The 22,203-nt window shown below is 43.1% G+C and overlaps 1 protein-coding gene across 13 annotated transcripts in view; it reads left to right on the top strand.

Moving 5' to 3' along the window:
* The window catches only part of ryr2a (ryanodine receptor 2a (cardiac)), a 333,069-nt gene that overhangs the window by 258,681 nt on the left and 52,185 nt on the right, over nt 1-22,203 (top strand). For 10 of the 13 annotated variants that reach the window (XM_084342544.1, XM_084342552.1, XM_084342553.1 and 7 more), the window contains 2 exons: nt 11,653-11,726; nt 18,518-18,535. In XM_084342544.1, coding sequence (XP_084198670.1) covers nt 11,653-11,726; nt 18,518-18,535 — 92 coding nt within the window. The remainder of the gene's footprint in view (nt 1-11,652; nt 11,727-18,517; nt 18,536-22,203) is intronic. The other 3 variants (XM_084342554.1, XM_084342546.1, XM_084342550.1) reach the window with 1 other exon arrangement.

Genomic DNA, 22,203 nt, shown 5'->3' with positions numbered 1-22,203 from the left:
TATCAGAATTTTATCTCAAAAACTGAATTTTTGAGAACATTTTGAATTCTGCTCTCATGGGAACAACTGGAGTCAATGTAAGAGTGGCATTTTTAAACATCAAATTTTCTCTTATGAAGCAAAGCACTTTAAGTTAAAAACAAATCACCAACATTTCCATGCTGCCAAGATGCAATTTATGTATTATCAGATTTTTGTTCAGGTAACAGAATTTCTGACATTTTGACCATTTTTGAAATCTGCCTTGACAACAACTGCCCAGACAGTGACTCCCTGAGTCGACAAATGAAGCCACACAGCAGATCTCACTTCCAGCCAATTAGCTCAGTGAGTTAGGAGCTGGTGCTTGGTGTTAGGGGTTGTGGGTTCAAGACCCAGCAAGGATGATGATGATGACAGATCAAGATGTCCTCAACATGAAACACAAGACCATTGTCCTGATGGTGGCATCACAGCAAGCCTCTAAATTAAATAAAAACAAATAGCTTGGATTGGACCATGGATGAAAGCTAACCAATTTTTGCACAAAGGTCCAGTCTCATGCCAGATTACCTCAGCTGTAAACCCAAGCCAATAGTCCTGATGGTGGTGCTACAGCAAGCGTCTAAAGTTCAAAACTTTGAAAATTCATAACAAATCAACCATACTTGCTACAGCTTCAGAACTTTCATCAAACTGTAGCCTCAATATTGAAGAAACTTTTGTACATTTAAACCTATTAAAAATTAGTACATCACTCAGTTTTTTTTCAAAAACTGTAAAACTTCTTAAACCTATTTCCTCTCTCCTCCTTTGATTTATCAAAAATTGAGCCTCAAAAACTGAATTTTTCACAGCATTTTTAATTTTTCTTTCATGTGAACAATTGGAGTCAATGCAATAATGACATAGCTAAACATCAGTTATTCACTTATGGAGCAAATCAATCATTTTTAAAATTACCAACATCTCCATGCTGCAATATGTGTATTTTCAGATTTTTGTCTTGATAACTGAATTTTTTACGGTGGTTTCAAATCTGCCTGCACAACAGTGACTGGCTTACTCAATTTGTGAAGCCACTGTTGTATTGCCACTTGCCAATTAGCTCAGAGCGATAGATGACAGTCTTTGGTTCCAGAAGTTGTGGGTTCAATCCTCAAGTGGTCCAAAATGAGCATTGTTGTCAACTGTCTTGTCTTCCTATTCTCCTGTTTGTTGCTCAGAATTGCCTTAATTTGCCAAAAATAGCCCGGACCCGACCCATCGCTGCGCAGCAGCTATAATTATTTCTTTAGTTTTTACATTAAAACAAAGAGGGCAGCTTTCAAATGCTCTGGGCAAAGATGAACAGTGGTCAGCCTCTGGCCAAGGCTACAGGGATTTTAGTGTTCTCATCAAAGCGTAAGAGCTGCAGACTGAACACCAAGCTAAATTCCACTCAAAATGAAGAGATGAGTCGTCGTTGTAATTGAAGACTGGTTTACTGGTGACTCCTTCACAATGACATGGAGTGAAAACTGCAATAAAAATAAAATACAAAAGCAAATCTTGGAGGATCCCGAGGCGTTCCCAGGCCAGATGAGATATGTAATCTCTCCAGCGGGTTCTGGGTCTGCCCCGGGCTCTACTCCCAGTTGGATGTGCCCGGAAAACCTCCATGGGGAGGCGTCCTGGAGGCATCCTGATCAGATGCCCGAACCACCTCAACTGGCTCCTCTCGACGCGAAGGACCAGCAGCTCTACTCCAAGCTCCCTCCGGATGTCTGAGCTCCTCACCTATCCCTAAGGCTGAGCCCAGCCACCCTACGGAGGAAACTCATTTCAGCCGCTTGTATCCGCGATCTTGTTCTTTCGGTCACTACCCACAGCTCGTGGCCATAGGTGAGGGTTGGAACAAAGATGGACCGGTAAATCGAGAGCTTCGCCTTGCGGCTCAGCTCCCTCTTCACCACGACTGCCACATTGTTCCTCCTGAATCAGAGGTTCAATGATCGGACGGACCCTCCTTTCTAGCACCCTGGAATAAACTTTCCCAGGGAGGCTGAGCAGTGTGATACCCCGATAATTGGAACACACCATCCGGTCCCCCTTTTTGAAAATGGGGACCACCACCCCGGTCTGCCACTCCAGAGGTACCGTCCCTGACCTCCATGCGACACTGAAAAGACGTGTCAGCCATGACAGCCCAACAATGTCCAGAGTCTTCAGCATCTCGGGGCGAATCTCATCCACCCCTGGCGCCTTGCCACTGGGGAGCTTCTTGACTAACTCAGTGACCTCTGCCAGGGATATGGACGAGTCTTCCCCCGAGTCTTCAGGCTCTGCCTCAGTTTCAGAGGACGTGTTAACCAGGTTCAGGAGGTCCTCAAAATGTTCCTTCCACCGCCCGACGATATCCCCAGTTCGGTTCAGCAGGTCCCCTCCCCGACTGAAAACAGCCTGGGCTGAGGCTCGCTTCCCTTTTCTGAGTCGCCGAATGGTTTGACAGAACTTCCTTGAGGCCGACCGAAAGTCCTTCTCCATAGCCTCACCAAACTCCTCCCACACCCAGGTTTTTGCTTCGGTGACCGCTGAAGCTGGCCTCCCGGTACCAGTCTGCTGTTTCAGGAGACCCCTGGGCCAGCCAAGCCCGAAAGGCCTCCTTCTTCAGCTTAACGGCGTCCTTCACCGCTGGTGTCCACCAGCGGGTCCTTCGGTTGCCACCCCGACTGGCACCGATGACCGTTTGACCACAGCTCTTAGCGGCCGCCTCTACAATGGAGGCTCTGAACTAGGGCCCGACCGATTTATCGGCAAGCCGATTAAATCGGCCAATTATAGCCCGTTTGAGACTAATTGGTAATCGGCCAAATCTCGCCGATTGTCGCCGATGTTTTCAGAAATAAAATGCAGGGAATAAGACTTGGTTTTACTTTGAAAATGTTCCCCCATTTGAAAAGATCCCCCGACATTAGGCTATTTATCCTGTAGAGGGCGCACCGACCTCATGACAAACTCCATCCACTATCCACTATCCACTAACCACCTCACAACACAGCAGAGTGAGGCTGTAGGCGAGTAGTTGAAAACGCTTTTCTGGTCCGAGTTTGATTCATGATAAATCCGTGGTATATTACTGAGATGATCAGTCGGTCTTCCTGTCGGCGTGAAGAGCAGGAGCTAATGGTGCCTTGTTGTAGGCCTACTGTTTGATGGTTGTCATGTTAATATGCTGCTTGAATCAGCAATAAAAAGGATCTGAAATTATTTTTCTGCCTTTAATTCTTTGTAGAAGTGTCTGAAAGGCTCAAAAGCAGCCATTTGTTAAAAAAAAAAGTAAATATGTAGATATATTACTTAAATTAATACAATTTTAAAACTTTATAAAAAAAAATAAATCGGCCGATTAATCGGTTATCGGATTTTTTCCCCCCCTAATAATCGGTATCGGCATCGGCCCCAAAAAATCCATATCGGTCGGGCCCTACTCTGAACATGGTCCATTTGGATTCCATATCCCCAGTCTCCCACGGCATGAGCGAAAAGTTCTTCCGGAGGTGGGAGTTGAAGACCTGACGAAACGGGGCCTTCGCCAGATGTTCCCAGTTCACCCTCACTACTCATTTGGGTTTCCCAGGTCTGTCCGGCAGCCTCCCCCACCACCTGATCCAACTTACCACCAGGTGGTGATCACTTGACAACTCTGCTCCTCTCTTCACCCGAGTGTCCAAGACATACGGCCGCCGGTCCGATGATACGACCACAAAGTCTATCATCGACCTTTGGCCTAAGGTGGTCTGGTACCAGGTACACTATGCTCGAACATGGTGTTCCTTATGGCCAATCCATGACTAGCACAGAAGTCCAATAACAAAACCCCCTTTGGATTCCGATCGGGCAGGCCGTTCCTCCCAATCACCCCCCTCCAAGTTTCCCCATCGTCACCCACGTGAACGTTAAGTCCCCCAGAAGAACTATGGAGTCCCCAGGTGGAGCCCCTTCCAGGACACCACCAAGGACTCCAACAAGGCCAGGTATTCTGAGCTGCTGTTCGGTGCATACGCACAAACAACAGTCAGAGCCTTCCCCCCAGTGACCTGCAGTCGCATGGAGGCGACCCTCTCGTCCCTCAGGGAGAACTCCAACACAGCGGCGCTCAGCCGGGAGCTTGTGAGTATCCCCACACCCACCCGGCGCCTCTCACCCTGGGCAACTCCGGAAAAGGAGAGAGTCCAGCCCCTCTCAAGGAGTTTGGTTCCAGAACTGGTGCTATGCGTGGAGGTGAGCCCAACTATATCTAGTTGGTACCGCTCTACCTCCCGCAGCACCGTTCCTTCCCCACCAGAGAGGTGACATTCCACGTACCGAGAGCTATTCTGCGAAGCAGGGGGTCAGGACGCCCAGGTCCCCCCCTTCACCTGCTGCCCGATGTACATAGCACCCGACCCCATTGCTCTCCCCTGCAGGTGGTGAGTCCACAGGGGGGTGGCCCCACGTTGTTCTTTCAGGCTGAGGTAACTGTTGTTACAAAATAAACGTATGTCTTGTAGACATCACACTCCCCGCTTGACCTCTATGAGGTCACTAAAACCAACCATAAGACATCCAAATCAGGCTTGCTACTTGTCTTCTGGGAGAAGTAGAACCACCTCCACAATTGGCCTACAGAATGTTCTTACAGCATCCTGGTTGACTGTCTTAACCTCGACTTTCCTGACATATCCGTCTTTCCCAGGGAACGTGGTAATAACCCTAGCCATAGGCCAAGAGTTTCATGCAGCCTGTTTGTCTCTGAGCAAGACAACATCTCCGACAACATCTCCGACTGCAAAGCAGACCATACAGGCTGACAGTTACAACTATTAACAACTATTTGCAATGGTTTATCTATCTATCTATCTATCTATCTATCTATCTACTTTTGTTTATTTATCCATCTATCTGTGTTTTATTTGTTTCTCTTTTTTTGCGTACTTACCAATATCAGTTTTGTACAGCCAGGAGGAATACTTCCTCTCTGACAGCCAAGTTGGGTCGAACCCTGTCAACCTATGGTGACTGGACTTGTGCTGCTTGTCAGGGGGAGGGGGTGAAGCAGGTGTGCTACTGCTCTGCTCCATGGATGTACTCTGCTCTGTGCTTGAACCAGCAGCAGCAGAGATACTCTCGCTACTACTAGCAGCAGAGCTAACGTTTGCCTCACCAGAATCACTTTGAGTGCGCTTAAAAACGTGGATATTTTAGCCTGTTTTTCAGGCAGTGTGGGTCGACGCGACATGTTGTCCTCTTCTCTCCGTGTCTGTCTGTAAGTGTGTTCACGTTTTTGTTTGTGTGTACGCCGGTGCGAAGCTCCGCCCATCGTAAAACAGAGAGTGGAGGAGAAGCGTAGATACGCGACGATGAAGAAAATGAAATGAAATATCCTCTCTTAAATTAGATCAATAACATCATTATTTATTAAAAGAACACGGTCCAGACCTGTTCTATAGGAAAAGTGACCTGAAATGTCTGTTGTGATTTGGTGATATAAGTGAAATTAACTTGACTTTCAGGGGGGGCGCGGGGTCCCGTTGGGGGGGCGGGGCGCCCCCCCTATACAACGGTAGGAGAAACACTGGGTCCTGCTGGCTGCTACCTATCCCGAGTTCCTTACTTGCGCCGACGAAATTAGTGCCACAGTCGGACCACAACTTCTTGGCTGGGCCTCTAATGGCGAAGAAACGCCTGAGTGCATTTATGCAACTCGATGCATCCATAGATTCGATAAGCTCAACATGAACTGCTCTTGAGCTCATACAAGAGAACATGATAGCCCATCTCTTGCTTTCCATCTGTCCTCCGCGGGTTTGCCTGGCTGCAACTGCCCAAGGACCAAAGACATCCAGACCTACATATGTAAATGGAGGGCATACCTGGAGGTGTTCAGAAGGTAGGTCTCCCATGTGTTGGTCCTCGAACTTCCGTCTGAGCTATAGCATAGAGTATTGAGTTTATGAGTCTCTTGCCACCCAAGACCTAGGGTTGTCACGATACCAGAATTTCAGTAGTCGATACCAATACCTGTGAATTTCCACGATTCTCGATACTAATTCGATACCACAATTTAAAAAAAAACAACAGAACCCATGTACTTTTAAATTCACTAATTTATTGAAAACTGCTTCAAACTGTCAAGTATTTAACACCACTGTACTTCAACATCTTTTTGCACAGAATTTAAATTGCAGTACCAGCTGCCAACTGCCAAAAGGTACTTTTAGTTTAAATAACATAAGGTAAGAGACTGTCAGACAGTATCTCATCATGTCACCTTACGTATAATGACGCAGACCGTACCGTTACATTACGTTAAACATCTACATGAGTGAGCGACTGAGCGAGAGTAGAAGCCTGCGCCCCAGCTGACTCTCATGCCCAAATGACGGAACGTAGGCATATTGGGGTTAACGTATGACGTGACACAACAGTGATAGGAAACGGAAACTCACTCGAAACTCACTGAATTCTCTAAACAAGTCGGGGTGCCTGTCTTTGAGGCGTTTGGCCATGTTTGACGTGCTTCCTCCTTTCGTTTGAAAACTTCTGGGGCACTGTTTGCATGTCGGCTTGTTTGAGTCTAGAATTGCTCCGTATTCATCCGCCTCGAATGCAAAATATTTCCACACGCGACTCTTAGTACCTGTCTTGTCGACGAGCCGACGTGTTGTGCTTTCACTCTCACTTGCTGAAGCCATTTTTTCTAAGACGGCAGGTTTCCTTCTTCAGCGCCGCTGACTGCTCTGTGCCGCTCACACGCGTATACTGCCCCCGTCAGTTCCGCCAAGAATCGACACGGCTCGCCGAGTGAAAAGTTGTATATTCGGTTCTGACGTTACCAGAAAAAAGCAAGTATCGTATTATTTTTTTCATGTCGGCATCGAATTGGTACCGAAGTATCGGTTCTTGTGACAACCCTACCAAGACCCATAGTCCTGCTGCCCTTACAGCTCCCTCTGTCATGCGACGACCCTGGTGCTTTGTTTGTTCATGATGGTGACGTGTCAGCAGGAGGGATACATGACTGTCTTTGGGCAAAATTATGGGATGTCTTTCAGCAGTTTCCAAGTTAGAGTGTCGCAGCCAGCCTCCAACACGGATTTTTTGTTTGTCTGTTTGCAGGATCTGGCAATATGGATGAGAAAGGCGATGCCTTGTTGGAAGTGATCTGGGGTAAGCATTTCCTCATTCAGGCAAGTTTTGTAGGGTTTTACTTCTGGTCTGATTTCAGTGTCATCTTCAGGTTCTACTAGGTCGAATCTTTCACTTGTTTGCGCTTTTCCTGTGGGTGGTGATCTCAGGAAAGATGGTCCGGAGAACCACGTGGTCTGTGCTAGGCGAGATGCAGGTAGGGACCTTGACGCGTGGTCGGCAGGGTTTTCCTCAGAGTGAACGTAATGCCATTGCTCTGGCTTTGAAGACTGGCGTATACACTGGACCCTGTTGTGAATGTAGACTTCAAATTGATCACATTATGAATATAACCAAGGACTACCTTACTGTCGCTATAGAAATGTATAGCGTCACGCTTGATGTCTAACTCATCCTGTATGAAATCTGCCATCTCGACTGCTAAGACAGCCGCACACAGTTCCAGTCGCAGGATGGTAGGTTCCGATTGGGGTGCTAGCCTCGCTTTACCCATGACAAATCCAATCTCGATTTTTCCGTCATTTTGGAAAGTCTTCAAGTATGCAACAGCTCCGATTGCGCTTGTTGAGGCATCTGAAAACACACATAGTTCGGTGTGTTCAGCATTGAGAAGGGACATGTTTGAGTAAGTGCGTGGCACATGAAGCTGCTTGAGTTCTTGGAGTGATTCTCTCCAAGTGTCCCACTTGTCATGTTTTTCCTCTGGGAGAGGAGTGTCCCAGTCTGAGAGTTCAGAGGAAAGCTCTCTTAGGAGAGACCTTCCCTGGATGGTAACTGTTGCCAACAGACCCAAGGGGTCGAAGATACTGTTCACCGTTGAATGGTGAGTGAATGGCTTGGTTTCTGTCGACACAAGGAAGGTGAAAGTATCAGTGGATATCTCAGAGCAGACCCAAGCTACGCTGTGTGACTGGTGTCTCTCCGGTGAGGTCTAGGTCCTTCGCGATCGTCGCACAGTCCTCAGGATGAAAAGCCTTCAAGACGGTTTTGCTGTTCGAGGCGAACTTGTGGAGACGAAGGTTTGATTCCTCCAGAGAGGCCTGTGTTCTTTTCATTAAGTCAATCGCTTCATGGTCAGTCTATACGGAGATCAAGCCATCGTCGACGTAGAAGTGCCTTTCCACAAAGTCAACAGTGTCAGCGGCATACTGTTGTGCACCCTCTTTAATGGCTCTTCTCAACCCATAAATTGCCACAGCTGGAGAAGGGCTGTTACCGAAAACGTAGACTCTCATCCGGTAGTCAATGACCTTCTTGGTGACATCGTTGTCCTGGTACCAGAGGAAACAGAGAAAATTGCTATGTTTTTCACTCACTTCAAAGCAGTGGAACATCTGCTGGATGTCTGCTAACACTGCTACCTTCTCTTTCCAGAAGTGGAGAAGAACCCCAATTAGGGTGTTATTCAAATCTGGGCCAGTTAACAACACGTCATTAAGGGCAACACCACGATACTGAGCGCTGGAGTCGAATACTACCCTGATCTGATTGGGCTTGCGAGGATGGTATACTCCAAACGTAGGAAGATACCAGCATTCCTCGTCATCTTTCAGCGGTGGTGCCACCTCAGCATGCCTATTTTGGAAGATTTTGTAAATGGCAGAAGCTACAAAGGTGATAGGCGAAGCTGATGCTGGAGATGAGTTTGGTGTAGCACGGCACCTGGTGTTGGAAATCTCTGAACAATTGTTCTGGATCTCACTACACTCGGTGAGTGGTGGGAGAGAAATGACCACCCGGCCATCCAGAGATTCGACTTGGAATCCTTCCGCACGTCTTCCTGACATTTCTACTAAACCAGAACACGTTCTCAGCCGATATGGGGATGGTTTACCTTCTACACGAAAGAGACTGACGAACTGTGGTTTTGGCTAGTGAGGGATTGCTCTGGCCGTCCATTATCACATAGGCATTGACAGCCTTGTGCCTAGCATCCTTTGGATATACCTTTGTGAGGCAGATCTTTGCACAGGAGCGGTTCCATTGGCCCTTGCCACAAACTTCTGTACAGCTTGAGTTAATAACAGCCTGTTTAACATCTACTTCTCCCTCCCTGCCATCCTCTTGTGGTGGTGAAGGAGCTTTTGGAGTTTGAGGTGGAGGGCCAGGATGCATCGCTGTTACACGGTACGTGCGATCACATTCCAGGCATTTAACTGAGGACTTCCAGTCCTTGGCAAGGTGAGAAGTGGAAAAACAGAATTTGAAACATATACCTCTCTCCTTGAGGAAGGCCTTCCGTTCTCTGATTGGTTTGTTTCTGAATGCTCTGCAATCCTGGAGAGAGTGTGGTTTGTTATGCATCTGGCAGGTCTTGGTCAGGTCATCATTTGTTAGTTTGTTGGTTTTGGTTGAGGAAACGTCAGTTTTGTGTACTGAGAGAGTTCTGTCGTCATGGAATTTCCTCGAGGCATGTCTCTCTGGTTTGGTAGGGGTTGCAGCACTTCCTTGATGCATGAAGCTAGGGTCGTTCCTCTTTTTGGCTTCATGACACACAAATTCGCTGAAGTACTCGAAGGGAGGGAACCGACCATTGTTGTTTTCCTTGTACGTGGACAGCCACTTCTCTTGGAGTGGGAATGGTAGTTTTTCTGAGATTGGTGAGATGCCTTGTGAAGTGTCCAAATACAACACACCCGTATGATAGCCATCTTCTTTGGCACCAAGGATCTCGGTCAACAAGTCACCAAGCTCATGTAGCTTGACATGATCTCTGTTGGTGAACCTTGGGAAACTGTCCAACCGCTGACAGAGCGACCTTTCCATAATCTCTGGGGTGGCATAACAGTCATGTAGACGTTCCCATGCTTTGCGTAGCGCCTCTGTGGGATTGCCAACATACACTGAAAGTACATGCGCTTTACATATTCACATGACTCCTTCCCCAGCCACTTTGTCATGAGGTCAAGTTGCTGGGCTGCACTCAGATTAATGCCACTGATTGTATTAGTGAATGAAATATACCATGCACGGTAGTTTTCGGGCTTCTCTTCAAATTGGTACAACCCTGAGGTTGTGAGGTCTCGTCTGATACTGTGCCAGTGGTTCTGCTACAGGAGTTGGCCTGACTGGAGAAGGTTGTTTTGGAATATAGGGCGATGCGTGCATGTTCCTTAGTTCAGGGGTGTAAGGTTGAAATATTTTGTTAGTGTGTTGAGGTAAGTATGTTTTCCTGTTTCCATCCGGGTTGTATATTTGCGACTGGTGTTCTGTCTTGACTTGGTTTTTCATTGGTAGAGGTGAGTACACGTCATTCTCTGCTTTAAGTTCTGTGTTGGTGTTATCTAATGACGGTTGCAGGGTGTCCACTGCAAGTGATTGCTGCATTAAGAAGCTCTCATACGGTTCCCCATGGGCTGGTCTTACAACAGGTGAGTGTGGGGGTGTGGCAAAGCGTTCTGGCTCCGTACTAGATGGGCCAGCAAACAGTAAGTATGGAGAGTTGGCACTTTCTTTCAGGGCGTTTTGAGAACGGACATAGTCACTGGTGCATTCGATTCTAGTTCCAACCTCTGTTGCTTCAGCTTCGCCTATCACCTTTGTAGCTTCTGCCTTTTCCAAAACCTGTGCCTCCACTGCTGTAGCTTCTGCTTCACATCGTAGCTGTAAAACTTCTAGTCCTGTGTCTATTCTAGTTTTTTCAAACTGTATTTCAGCATCTCTTCTCTTTTTCTCTGCCTCTGTAGCACTTGCCTCCAACTCCTTGTTAGCTGACTCTAACTTCAGCTTAAGTTTCTCAGCTGCGTAAGCTGCTCTTATCTTAGCTGCCTCGGCCTTGGCCCTGGCACGTCCTGCTGTGCTGGCTGAAGAGGCAGTTAATCTTGAACTTGTGGTTGATGATTTTCCACTTTTGGAAGCCATTTTGATAACACTGATCTCCTCTTGTCTTTTCACTTTAGTGTTCTCATCAAAGCGCAAGAGCTGCAGACTAAACACCGAGCTAAACTCCATTCAAAATGAAGAGATGAGTCGTCGTTGTAATCGAAGACTGGTTTACTGGCGACTCCTTCACAATGACATGGAGTGAAAACTACAATAAAAATAAAATACAAAAGCAAATCTTGTGTCATTATTTTATAACTTATCATTGTACTGTATACAAAGCCATGAACTAGCCCTATCTTGTAAATAGTTGACTTGTAAAAAATGCCTTTTAGCCTTAACTTATTAGCTACATTTTAATCAAATAATCCTTAATATATTAACTTAAACATGTACATAATCAAATTAAACAACTTACAGCATTGATTTATCAGTCCTTTCCTGAAGATGCAACTGGATTCATGTGCTGATCTAACATGTGGCTTCCTTGCATTCCTGATCTGACTGACAGGACATTATGTGACTTTCAACTAACAAAAATACATTTCAAAATAAAAGCATCACAAAACAGCAACTGTTTTTACAAAATAAACTTATGTCTTGTAGACATCACAGGGATGATAAAGCTCAGTGAAGGGAGCACAAAAAAAGAGATTCACATTACGTTTGTCTTTGTTTCAGTGTTCTGGATCTAAATGCATTTGAGAGGCAGAACAAAGCAGAAGGGCTGGGGATGGTGACGGAGGAGGGATCAGGTGAGCTTCACTATGTTCATACCTCATTGATTTATATTGTTGAATGATCATAGCAATAGACACAAAAGTTAATTGACTGTGTCCTTTTCTGTAGTATGTTGATGTTAAAATGCTTTTGTTCACCAGGTACAAGATTCTTAAAAGCCACCATAATTAATCCATCTATATAAAACCCAGACAGCACTGCTGGCTGAAACCATTGGTTTCATAGGGAAATACTAAAGGGTAGATTCTAAGATAGTTAAATGAAAAACTTCTCCTCCTCCAAATCAAAATCTCCCATGAAAACATTAAAACTGTTTATGTTAGGATGTCCTGGAGAAGTCTCCAGCCCTGATTGATCATTTAAGTAGAAAAAGAAAGATACTCTTTGGTTTCGCATCGTTTGTTACTTTCGATACATGAAGATTTCTTTTTTTTTATCCTCAAACCTCATCATTCTTTATCTTGCTTTGTCCCATTTATCCTGTCATCACTTTGGTTGAGTGTCTTCTTGATTTTTATTAAGTGGTAATGCAGTACTACCTGTTGTTCACATGCATTATCAAGTATGATTTCCTGGTGTACAAGTGAGTGTGCAATTTACCTGTTACATTTTCTGTGTATACATTTGTTAGAAATGTTCACAATCCTGATACTGAATACTGATGCATTTCCTAATTCAAAACAATAACATTCATATTACATTCATCATATAACAAAGTAGGGCATCCTACTTCAATATTTTGTAATAATAATAATAATAATAATAATTATTATTATTATTTAGATATTATTATTGGTGCGTTTATTGTAGATTATCATGTTACAACAGGTGCGATTACCTGCAAAACAAGTTTGTTTTAAGTAGTTTCTGGTTTAAAACAAAAAAGATGAACACATGTAGTTATTCTGTGAAGGTATATCACATTTCAGACTTTCTTTAACTCTTTCAGATGATCTCACTTATACAGGCATCAAGGCAGTGTCCTTTTCTGTAGTATGTTGATGATGCAGCGACCAAAATAGGCCTTGTTAGTCACCTATATATTTACCATTAACCACCTAAATAGCTTTGAGGATTGTGGTCTTAATTTTTCTTACAAAAAACATGCAAGTATGTTTGAAATGATGGTTTTGACAGTCTTTGAGACGTATTTAAACAATGTATTGCACATGGTCTAAAGCGCATGCCGCAAGTGTGTCCAACCCCCTTTTGCTTGTTAAACGGCGGATAATCTCGGTGCAAAGTAAAGCGCATGGTGCAAAGGGGTTCTTTTTAGACTCTTAATTAGTCATGGATGTGTTTCGGGCGTAACATAAAATAACCAATCAATGTGTCATCTCCCATTCCCTTTAAGAGCCATGTGCGCCAGGACCTGGCACATTGATATTTAAAATACTGTCTGTGGCACAGGCATGTGGTCCTTGGCTGTTGGGTGCTCTGTGTCCACCGTTTCCCAATCATCTGTCCCAGCAACAACTCCATTTGACTGCATAAAAAAAATCACCACCAGATAACACAAATTCGTACTAATACAGGTACAATTACCTCTGACCCTGGTGAGATTAACCACACTTTCAGGGAATTTTACTCCCAGCTTTACACTTTGGAGTCCCCGGACAGTGGGATTGAACTGTCACAATTCTTTGTGCAGCTAGACATGCCCAAAATATCATTAGAGAATCAACAATTACTTGACAGCCCCTTAAAACTTTCAATGCACAACGGAAAATCCCCAGGGCCTGGCGGGTTTCCAGTGGAATTTTATTTAAAAAAATGTAATAAATTGTCCCCACTATTGCTAGAGATGTTTCAACAATCGCACCAACAGGGCACTTTGCCACCCACTCTTGCACAGGCTTCTATTTCTTTAATCCTTAAGAAAGACAAAGATCATCTTAATTGTTCATTGTTCCGTCCAATATCACTTCTATCAGTTCATGTTAAAATTCTTGCCAAGGTATTTGCCCATTGTTTAGATTTAATTGTACCCTCAATCATATCTGAAGATCAAATGGGGTTTATTAGGCAGCGACACTCGTTCACGAATATTCAAAGGCTACTCGACATCATTCACACTCAACCTTCTCCCTCGGACTCGGAGGTAGTCATATCCCTTGATGCTGAGAAGGCCTTCGACATGGTGGAGTGGACTTACCTGTTCTCCACACTGAGAAGATTTGGCTTCGGTGACAGCTTTGTTTCCTGGATTCATTTGCTCTATACTTCTCCTCAAGCATCAGTATGTACAAACACTCATCGCTCTAAATTATTCCCTCTCTCTCGTGGTACACTCCAGGGGTGTCCGCTCTCCCCACTTTTATTTGCAATTGCCACCGAGCCACTTTCAATAGCACTGAAATCCGAAACAAGATTCCTTGGTATCCAGAGGTGGGGAATGAAGCACAAAGTTTCGTTATATGCAGACAATTTACTCCTGTATGTGCGTAACCCAGAGTCTAGTATACCACATATAATGTCAATTCTGAACTCCTTCGGGACATTCTCTGGGTATAAGTTGAACATTCAAAAAGTGAATTCTAAAAAGTGAATGCTTCCCCATTAACCAGGCTGCCTCAACAATGTCAACGTTGTCTATTCCATTTCAGTTCTCCAAATTGGGGTTCAAATACTTAGGTGTTTTTATTACATGGCCCATTTGTACCTTAAAAGAACACAATTTTACAGCCCTGACAGAGAAAATTAAGACAGACCTACAAAAGATGGGCCATTTGCCTCTCTCTTTAGCGGGGAGGGTACAGACAATTAAGATAAATGTATTACCAAGGTATTTATATGTTTTCCAATGTATTCCCATCTTCCTGCCCAGATCTTTTTTTAAAACTGTTGACTCCATCATCTCCACATTCATATGGGCAGGCATGAACCCTAGAACCTGTAGAACCCTCCTACAGCGGAGTAGATCATTAGGCAGACTGGGCTTACCCAATTCCAATGTTATTATTGGGCTGCAAACATGCTATGGTTCACTTCTCCACAGAGCAGCTGGTGCCAACTTGAGACTGCCTCTTGTATCTCCTCTTTACCACAGGCTCTGGCATGGAGCACACTACCCACTCCTCTCTCACAGTACACGGATAACCCCATTGTTACCGCCACTTTAAAGATATGGGCACAAATTAGGCGACATTCTAAGTGGTCCACTCTTCCACAGTCCACCCCTATCTGTAATAACCACCTCTTCTTGCCAGCTAGTATTGATCCAAGGTTGACTCTTGCTAAAAGGGGCCTACGATATTTGGAGAACCTGTATGTGGGTGGGTCTTTCGCTAGTTTCAATCAGCTGCGTGCCACATTTGGGCTAAACCAGTCAGATTTTTTTCATTACGGGACTTTGTGAGGACACACACTCCAACATTTTCTCAAATCCTGCCTTCCAGTGGCTTAGACCTTATACTACCTGCTGGCGCTTTATCTAAGGGACATGTCTCTTATTTATATGAACTTGTCTTGCCAACTAGTGAAAGTATGGCTGAGAAAATTAAAGCAAACTGGGAAAGCGAATTACAGATTAACCTTTCTGATCACTTCTGGTGGAAGGCTTTAGAAGCTGTGAACTCATCCTCCTCTTGCACCCGGCTTAGCCTTATTCAGTTTAAAGTGATGCACAGGGCTCACTATAGCAAAGCCAAACTTGCCAAAATTTACCCAGATACGGTAGAGGATAAATGTAATAGATGCTCACTCTCCCCATGTGACTTAGCACACATGTTTTGGCTGTGCCCCAAACTTCTGGGAAACATTCTTTAAGACGGTCTCTGACATATTACAGACCCAGATTTCACCATCCCCCCACATAGCTATCTTTGGGAGACCGGAGGACAGTAACACTATGACAAACATTCAAATTAATGTAACTGCTTTCATCTCACTAATTGCACGCAGGAGAATTTTGTTACAGTGGAAATCATCCCTACCCCCATCTTTTAAATCCTGGATAGGTGATGTTATGTCCTTCCTAAGTCTGGAAAAAATTACATTTTCTTTGGGAGGGTCATCTGATAAATTTTACTCTCATTGGCAACCATTAATTAGTTATTTAGATCGGATTCCTGCAGGGGAACTTTCTCAGTAGTGCTATGTTCTGACCGTGTCTGCTGTCTTGCCAACTATTTGTTGTGTTGCTGCCTGTCTGTCGCCCGTCCTGTCCCCCGCCTTCATCCCATGCACATGTATGGAGGTGGGTGCCACAAAAGGTGGTGTACAAGTAGTGCTGGCCTTTATAGTAATTTATATATTTGCTCATTCATCTATTTTTTATTCTAAGACTATTCTACTTGTTATATTGTACACTTATTTTATGTTTATTTATGTGAATGCATGTTTTCTTTTACTTGTTAAGTTACGTCCTGTCATTTATTTACCTATTTATTTAAATTTATCTTTATTTATGCATTTATTTATTTATTCATTGTATTATTATTTTCCCTGCTTTCTATACCAACAACTAGGTTGTCCTTTGTTGAAGGGGTCTGTGGGAGGGTTGGCAGAAGGACCACGGAGTCCTGAGCCAGGATAGAAAAATGAAAAAAAACTGAGAATGTCTTATGTTCCATACCCTTGCGTTTTACACTGTCCTGCTGCATTTTCTTGAATAAAATATGACAAAAAAAATAAATAAATAAAAAAATTCACCACTATTAAAGGATAACTAACGTTTTTTACAACCTGGACCTTATTTCTAGCAAAATATATGGTCATTTACTCACCCAGATAACTTTGGTGTCATTTGAAGTCGTTCGGACGAAATTAGATCCAGCGTAGCACCGATATATCCATATAATGTGAGTGACGGGGCAGCGACACACAGCCTCTATAACGCATTATCTGCCACGAAACTAGTTCATTTCACCAACATTTTGTTACGATATGCTAGTGCTATTCCCCTCTGAGTCCGGGCTCGTCCGTTATCAACATCCGGGGTCAAACTAGCAGTAGCAGCTACAGGTAAACAAGCCGGGCTGTCGCGGGTGGGCGCGCAGCTCAGAGACGACATCTTCCAGGTCAGAGGTAGTAGGGCAACCTACAGACCCCGGATGTTGACAACAGACGAGCCCGGACTCAGAGGGGAATAGCGCTAGCATATCGTAACAAAATATTGGTGAAATGAACTAGTTTCGTGGTAGATAATGCGTTATATAGAGGCTGTGTGTCGATGCCCCGTTACTCGCATTATATGGATATATCGGCGCTCCGCTGGATCTAATTTCGTCCGAACGACGCCGAATGACACCAAAGTTATCTGGGTGAGTAAATGACCATATATTTAGCTGGAAATAAGGTCCAGGTTGTAAAAAACGGTAGTTATCCTTTAACTCAGTAGGAGGAGGAGGAGCGCTGCTGCACATCTGTGTTTGTATGCATGGACCAGGCACAACGGATCATGATCATTTTCATTAATAGCAGATGGGATGGGGGTGGGTGAGATACGTCTTTACTGCGGAAAATATTAATGACAATACCTGCAATGATCCTCCAGCAGCAGAAACGATATGTGTATCTCTCCATTAAGAGAGAGCCAGCTTCAATTCACTGATTGAGTTGAAAGGATCAGTCAGGATTTCATGTCAATTACTGTTTTGTGTTTCTCTACACGTCAACAGTTCACACACACAGTTCAGATCTGTACAGTAAAATAGTTTGGAATAAAGCAGCCATCCTCCTGATCAGAGCGGTCTAAAAATATTTATTTCAGAAGCTAACAGTTGAATTAGGTTTCCTCTGGAGAGTTTCCTCTGTCTTGTCAAGTTCATAACTACAGCTTTTGGTTTTAAATGTGCCATTATATTTGTTACAGTGGCATGGCTGACATGGAAACAATGAAATGATGAAAAGACTGAAATGACTGAAAGGAGCCTTTCTAATAATTAAATCAGAGTGTACACCCATTGTGGACCTGCCTTTGTAGGCCCATCTTACATTCTGAATAATACAATAATGAAAATGATAATTTAATAAAAACGTTGAATTATTTAAATAGCAGGAAAATTCTGTGCCATTGACTTTAGACCAGCTTTTTGTTCGTCAATGGTGCTATCACTTTCTGCCTAAACATAGCAGTATGCCATCAGTGCGCCTGACCACACCTCATTTTAAGACCAACACGCCCAGGGGTGTACAGGTGGGCACAAGTACATTAGCTGTTTACATAATGTAGGCACTGGGCGTGAAAATGACAACTGCGTCAGTCTGAAACTAGGAATGACCCTTGCACTGCACTGTGCGCCACTTCTTACCTGGTGTAAGATAGAGTCCTTTATCTTTTTTCAGTTCATGTTGTGGGAAGTCTCCTTACTGCTGTAGTTGATCATTGGTTCTTAGTAGTCACAACAGAGACATCTAATGATTTCTGCATGATATTATAAGGCAGAGGTGCCATCATTATTGTCTTTTAAATTCAACACAATACAATACAGTCATCACTCAGACTAGCTTTTAAAATGCTCTGTTAACAAAAGCAGGTTCACTGTGGATGCATGTACACAATAAAATAAAAGATGAAAAACAAAAAAAAGCACAAGGTATTGGTGTTAATATATTTATTAACATTTCTTTTAGACAACTCCTATTGAGTTTTAGTTTTACTGAGCTGTACAGGTTTTTTGTCGACACATTATTTTTTTCATGTTGACCAAAAAACTAAATTGGGAATTATCAAAGCTCTTTTCCCTATATGTAATCTTTTTCTTTGTTTCTTTCTTTGTTTCTTACTTTCTTTCTCTCTTTCTTTCTTCCCCCTGTTTTCCTTTTCTCATTTTGGTTTACTGCACTTTCTTCCCTTCCTCAGTCATCACTCATGAGCGTGGTAATTATGCCTCCTGCCATTTTCTTGTGTGTTGGTTGGTCCCTCTCTATATCTCTCTCTCTTTCTCTATGGTTGGTTAGTTGTTGTGTCAGTTCTGTCCAGGTCCTGAGTGTAGACCTTCAAACCTAGTCCTTACCTGCTCTGTGCTTGTAGCTACTTTTCTGCCGTACCCTCATCATTCTAATCTTTTTTTTTTTTTCCCCGTTAGGCCAACTGTCGCTCTATGGTTGGTTTTGTAGTTGGTCTTTCAATACTGATTTAAGTCTATTTTTGAATTTTGATGTAAAATTTTTCATGTCATTCTCTTTCACAACGAGCAAACTGATGATGATATTATGATGACTTGTTTTGGAATATATGTAGATGTTAAGATTTAAAAATCAAGACATGTCAAGGCAGAAGTAGAACCATTAAAGCTGTAGTGTCACAACCTGCCATCTAAAACAGAACCCATTTTTTGCCTCCCTCTCAGGATTTGTACAGTATCTGGCACATTTGAAAAATTACTAATATGACTGTTTACCACACCCTCATCCTCCACCACCGCCCTCTTGGTCATGTATTCGACTTAAAGTCAGCTGGTTGTTTTGTCTCAGTAATGGAGATGGTTATTGTGCTGGTTGTTATTTGTTGTGAAGTGAACAATCCCTTCTGTGTTCTCAGCCACTATCCCTGTCTTTTTCTGGCTCACTCTCTTGGGGCTGCAACAAATACAAAAAATACCCAACAGAAAATGATAGTAAAGCTGCAGTCATCAGTATTTTTCTAATCTAAATGAATATGTGCAATGTGAAAGGTTAACCAATTTTAACAATTTTACACCAAATTTAGCACGTTATGTGGGTTTTTTAAACAAAATAAACCTGCTAAAAATGGGCAGTTGAGTCCTTAACCAGTGCTGGGAGACAAGGTAGCTTTCTGTTTAGTTTTTTTCTTTGTCATTATGAACGTGCCGTAAAAACAGGGAACAATAGAAAGCAGCAGATCATAACTCTTTGTGTCTTTCAACAGTTCACACATACCAATAGTTGTTCACAGGAGCTCACACTGATCTGCCTCTGATCAAGGTTTGTTTTTTTTGGCGAACTCCAAAAACCGTTGCCGATGGCAATATTAGAGATAAAACCCTGTAATGTGAACGTGACATAATACAACCGCTCTGCAATGAATCCTACCTTCATGAAGATTTTAGTGTTTGTTTTTTCTTTAAATTGTTTAAGGTGTTGATTTTTGGAGGGTGTATTTTGCAGTGCCACTGACCTGTGTTTACACAGAGAGTTGTTATTGCCTACCCTCATTTTAATAATTAAACAACATAATATGAATGCCATTTATTCAAATGTTGCAAAATGACTTATTTACATCAAGAACGTCAAAAAGATTAGAACAATACAATATTATACAGAGGAACACTTCGATTGTTTTTAAGAGCTTTAAGGACAGTTTAATTTTTATTAATGTGCTCTGCGTTAGAGATTATTTTAATGTTTAGATTCATGTGAGAAAAAAATGAACAATAAAAAAAAACATTATTAGCCAGTAGTTGCAGCCTTGCTTGTTTCTCATCTCTGCCTTTTCATCCATTCTGTTTTGTCTATACCTCCTCTTTGCACCTTGGGCATTGCAGTGGCTGTTGTTGGTCATGCTGCTCTGTGAGAGGAGGGGGTGATCTCTGATCCTTCTGCCCTTCCTTCCTCCTTTCTTTTCTCTGTTCACTGGCTGAGCTGTCGTCTTTAGTCAGTGATCTTGTCTTTCATGACTGTTTTGCTTACAAGAAAAAAATTCATTTGAGTTATCTGTCCTTTTTTAATGATTTTATGTTTTGACTTATTTTCACCCCAGTATCGTACTTTTAAATTCATGATTTAGTTGTAGTTGTATTCATGCATTATACTGTGCATAGTGTTTCAGCCTTAGAGGTGTTGATGGACTAGAGGATATTTTATGTGCATTCACTGTGCACTACATCTGTAGATTGTCAATTTTTATACTTAACTTTAAACAGAAATTTACTTACTTATTTTACTTAGTTGAAATATTAAGAATAAAATGTGAATATGCTCTCATTATTTTTTTAAACTGTGAAAAATGTATTCCCCTCATCTGATGTATCATTGTGTTGGGAATAAGCCTGAAAGTGCCTTTAGCCAATCATAAATAGTATTTTCAGCTTACTTACAATACTTACTTACTCTTTCAATTCTAGAAAACAAATTGAGTGTCATTAAAAACATTAGATATCTGTTTTGGTAAGAGAAACAGTGTTATTCACTACATTAGAAAATTCCAAAGATCACATCATAAATGCTGTTATTGTGACTTCTAAGATGTAATATAAATTATTGTATGTATAAAAATATTCAATGCTGAGTTTTATTGGCATATCATCAATAACTGTAGAACTAGGGTTGGGGTTATTAAAGGTGCCCCAGCCCTTTCTGTCTCATAATGTTACTTTGTGCCACAAGAGGCAATAGTCCAATCATATAGCTCAGGCCTTACTGATGGCTGACCTCCCTCTTGCTCCTCTTCCACTTCACGCCCCTTCTGTCCTCACATGAATCCGCTGTGTCTTTGCCATACCCAGAGTCAGAGTCCTGGTCGGAGCCACTGTAGATCACCTCAGTAATGTATTTCCTGTTGTCAAACTGACCTCCGTCAGTCTTGGAGGCAGTGCTTGGCCCCTGGTCCAGCCATATTCACTAGGAGCCCATTCTGGCTCCGCTCCTCGCCAGCAGTCCCTGCTGGAACGCTTCTATCCCAGACCTGAAAACCCCCCATCTTGGCAGTCTAGAGCTCCTGTGCTAGCTGTGTAAACAACACCAACAGCTCCCAGTCAGGGCAGACTCAGCTCACAGGACCACAGCTGTTAGCGGTTACTCTGATGATGTGTGTACTGTTTGGAGTTAAGTTCTAACACATTGCCCCTTTTTATGTCTTCTGGGAAAGTAAAACCTTAAGATTTACACACTCCATATATCAGTCCATCCAGGGATTTAAGACCTGTCATCAAATGAATTTACACAAATTCAACCAATCCTCACATTTTTTATGTGAGCTAACAATCCTCCCATCCTCACAAAATTTCTGGTCAAATCTTGAAGAATTCTTGCAAATGACCTAATACCCCTTTTCCACCAGTCAAAAATCCCACACCCTTAAAGATTGAGCTTTTGTGTGCAATGGGAACGTGTAACTCTGTATTTACACCCAGGTCAATTGACTCTGCAGTAGAAATGGGTTATTGTCACCCCTGCTGGGCTTTGATCTAAACATAAGACCCGGATGAACACGCTAAATTCCACTGCGTGAAGTGATGATCAACATCCAGTGGTGGCTCCTAAATAAAGAAGGAATTTTGGATGCAGTCTATTAAAGAAGTTTTATTACTGGACACAGTGTTGGAAGTGGAGCCCCGTTCATCCCTATGAAAGCTGCTCAGTGGTGTTTTGAAGCCAAAAAAGCTCGACTAACTGGCTATGAAAATACCTTGATTGCGACCGAGCCAGCTGACTTCCAGTTTAGCGCCTGGCTAACTTTAATGGGGATAAAATAATTTAATTGTGCGGCTTTTCTAGACTTCGCAAATGTTAATGGACCAAATGGCTCAAATTTTGATAGTGAACAAGTCATTTTGCGGAGGTTGTGACGCTCAAAATAATTGATCC

Source organism: Pagrus pagrus (genome assembly GCF_965226575.1).
Source record: "Pagrus pagrus genome assembly, chromosome: 21".
NCBI lineage: Eukaryota > Metazoa > Chordata > Actinopteri > Spariformes > Sparidae > Pagrus > Pagrus pagrus.
The sequence above is the reverse complement of the archived record's forward strand: the minus strand, read 5'-3'. Positions and strand labels throughout refer to the sequence as shown.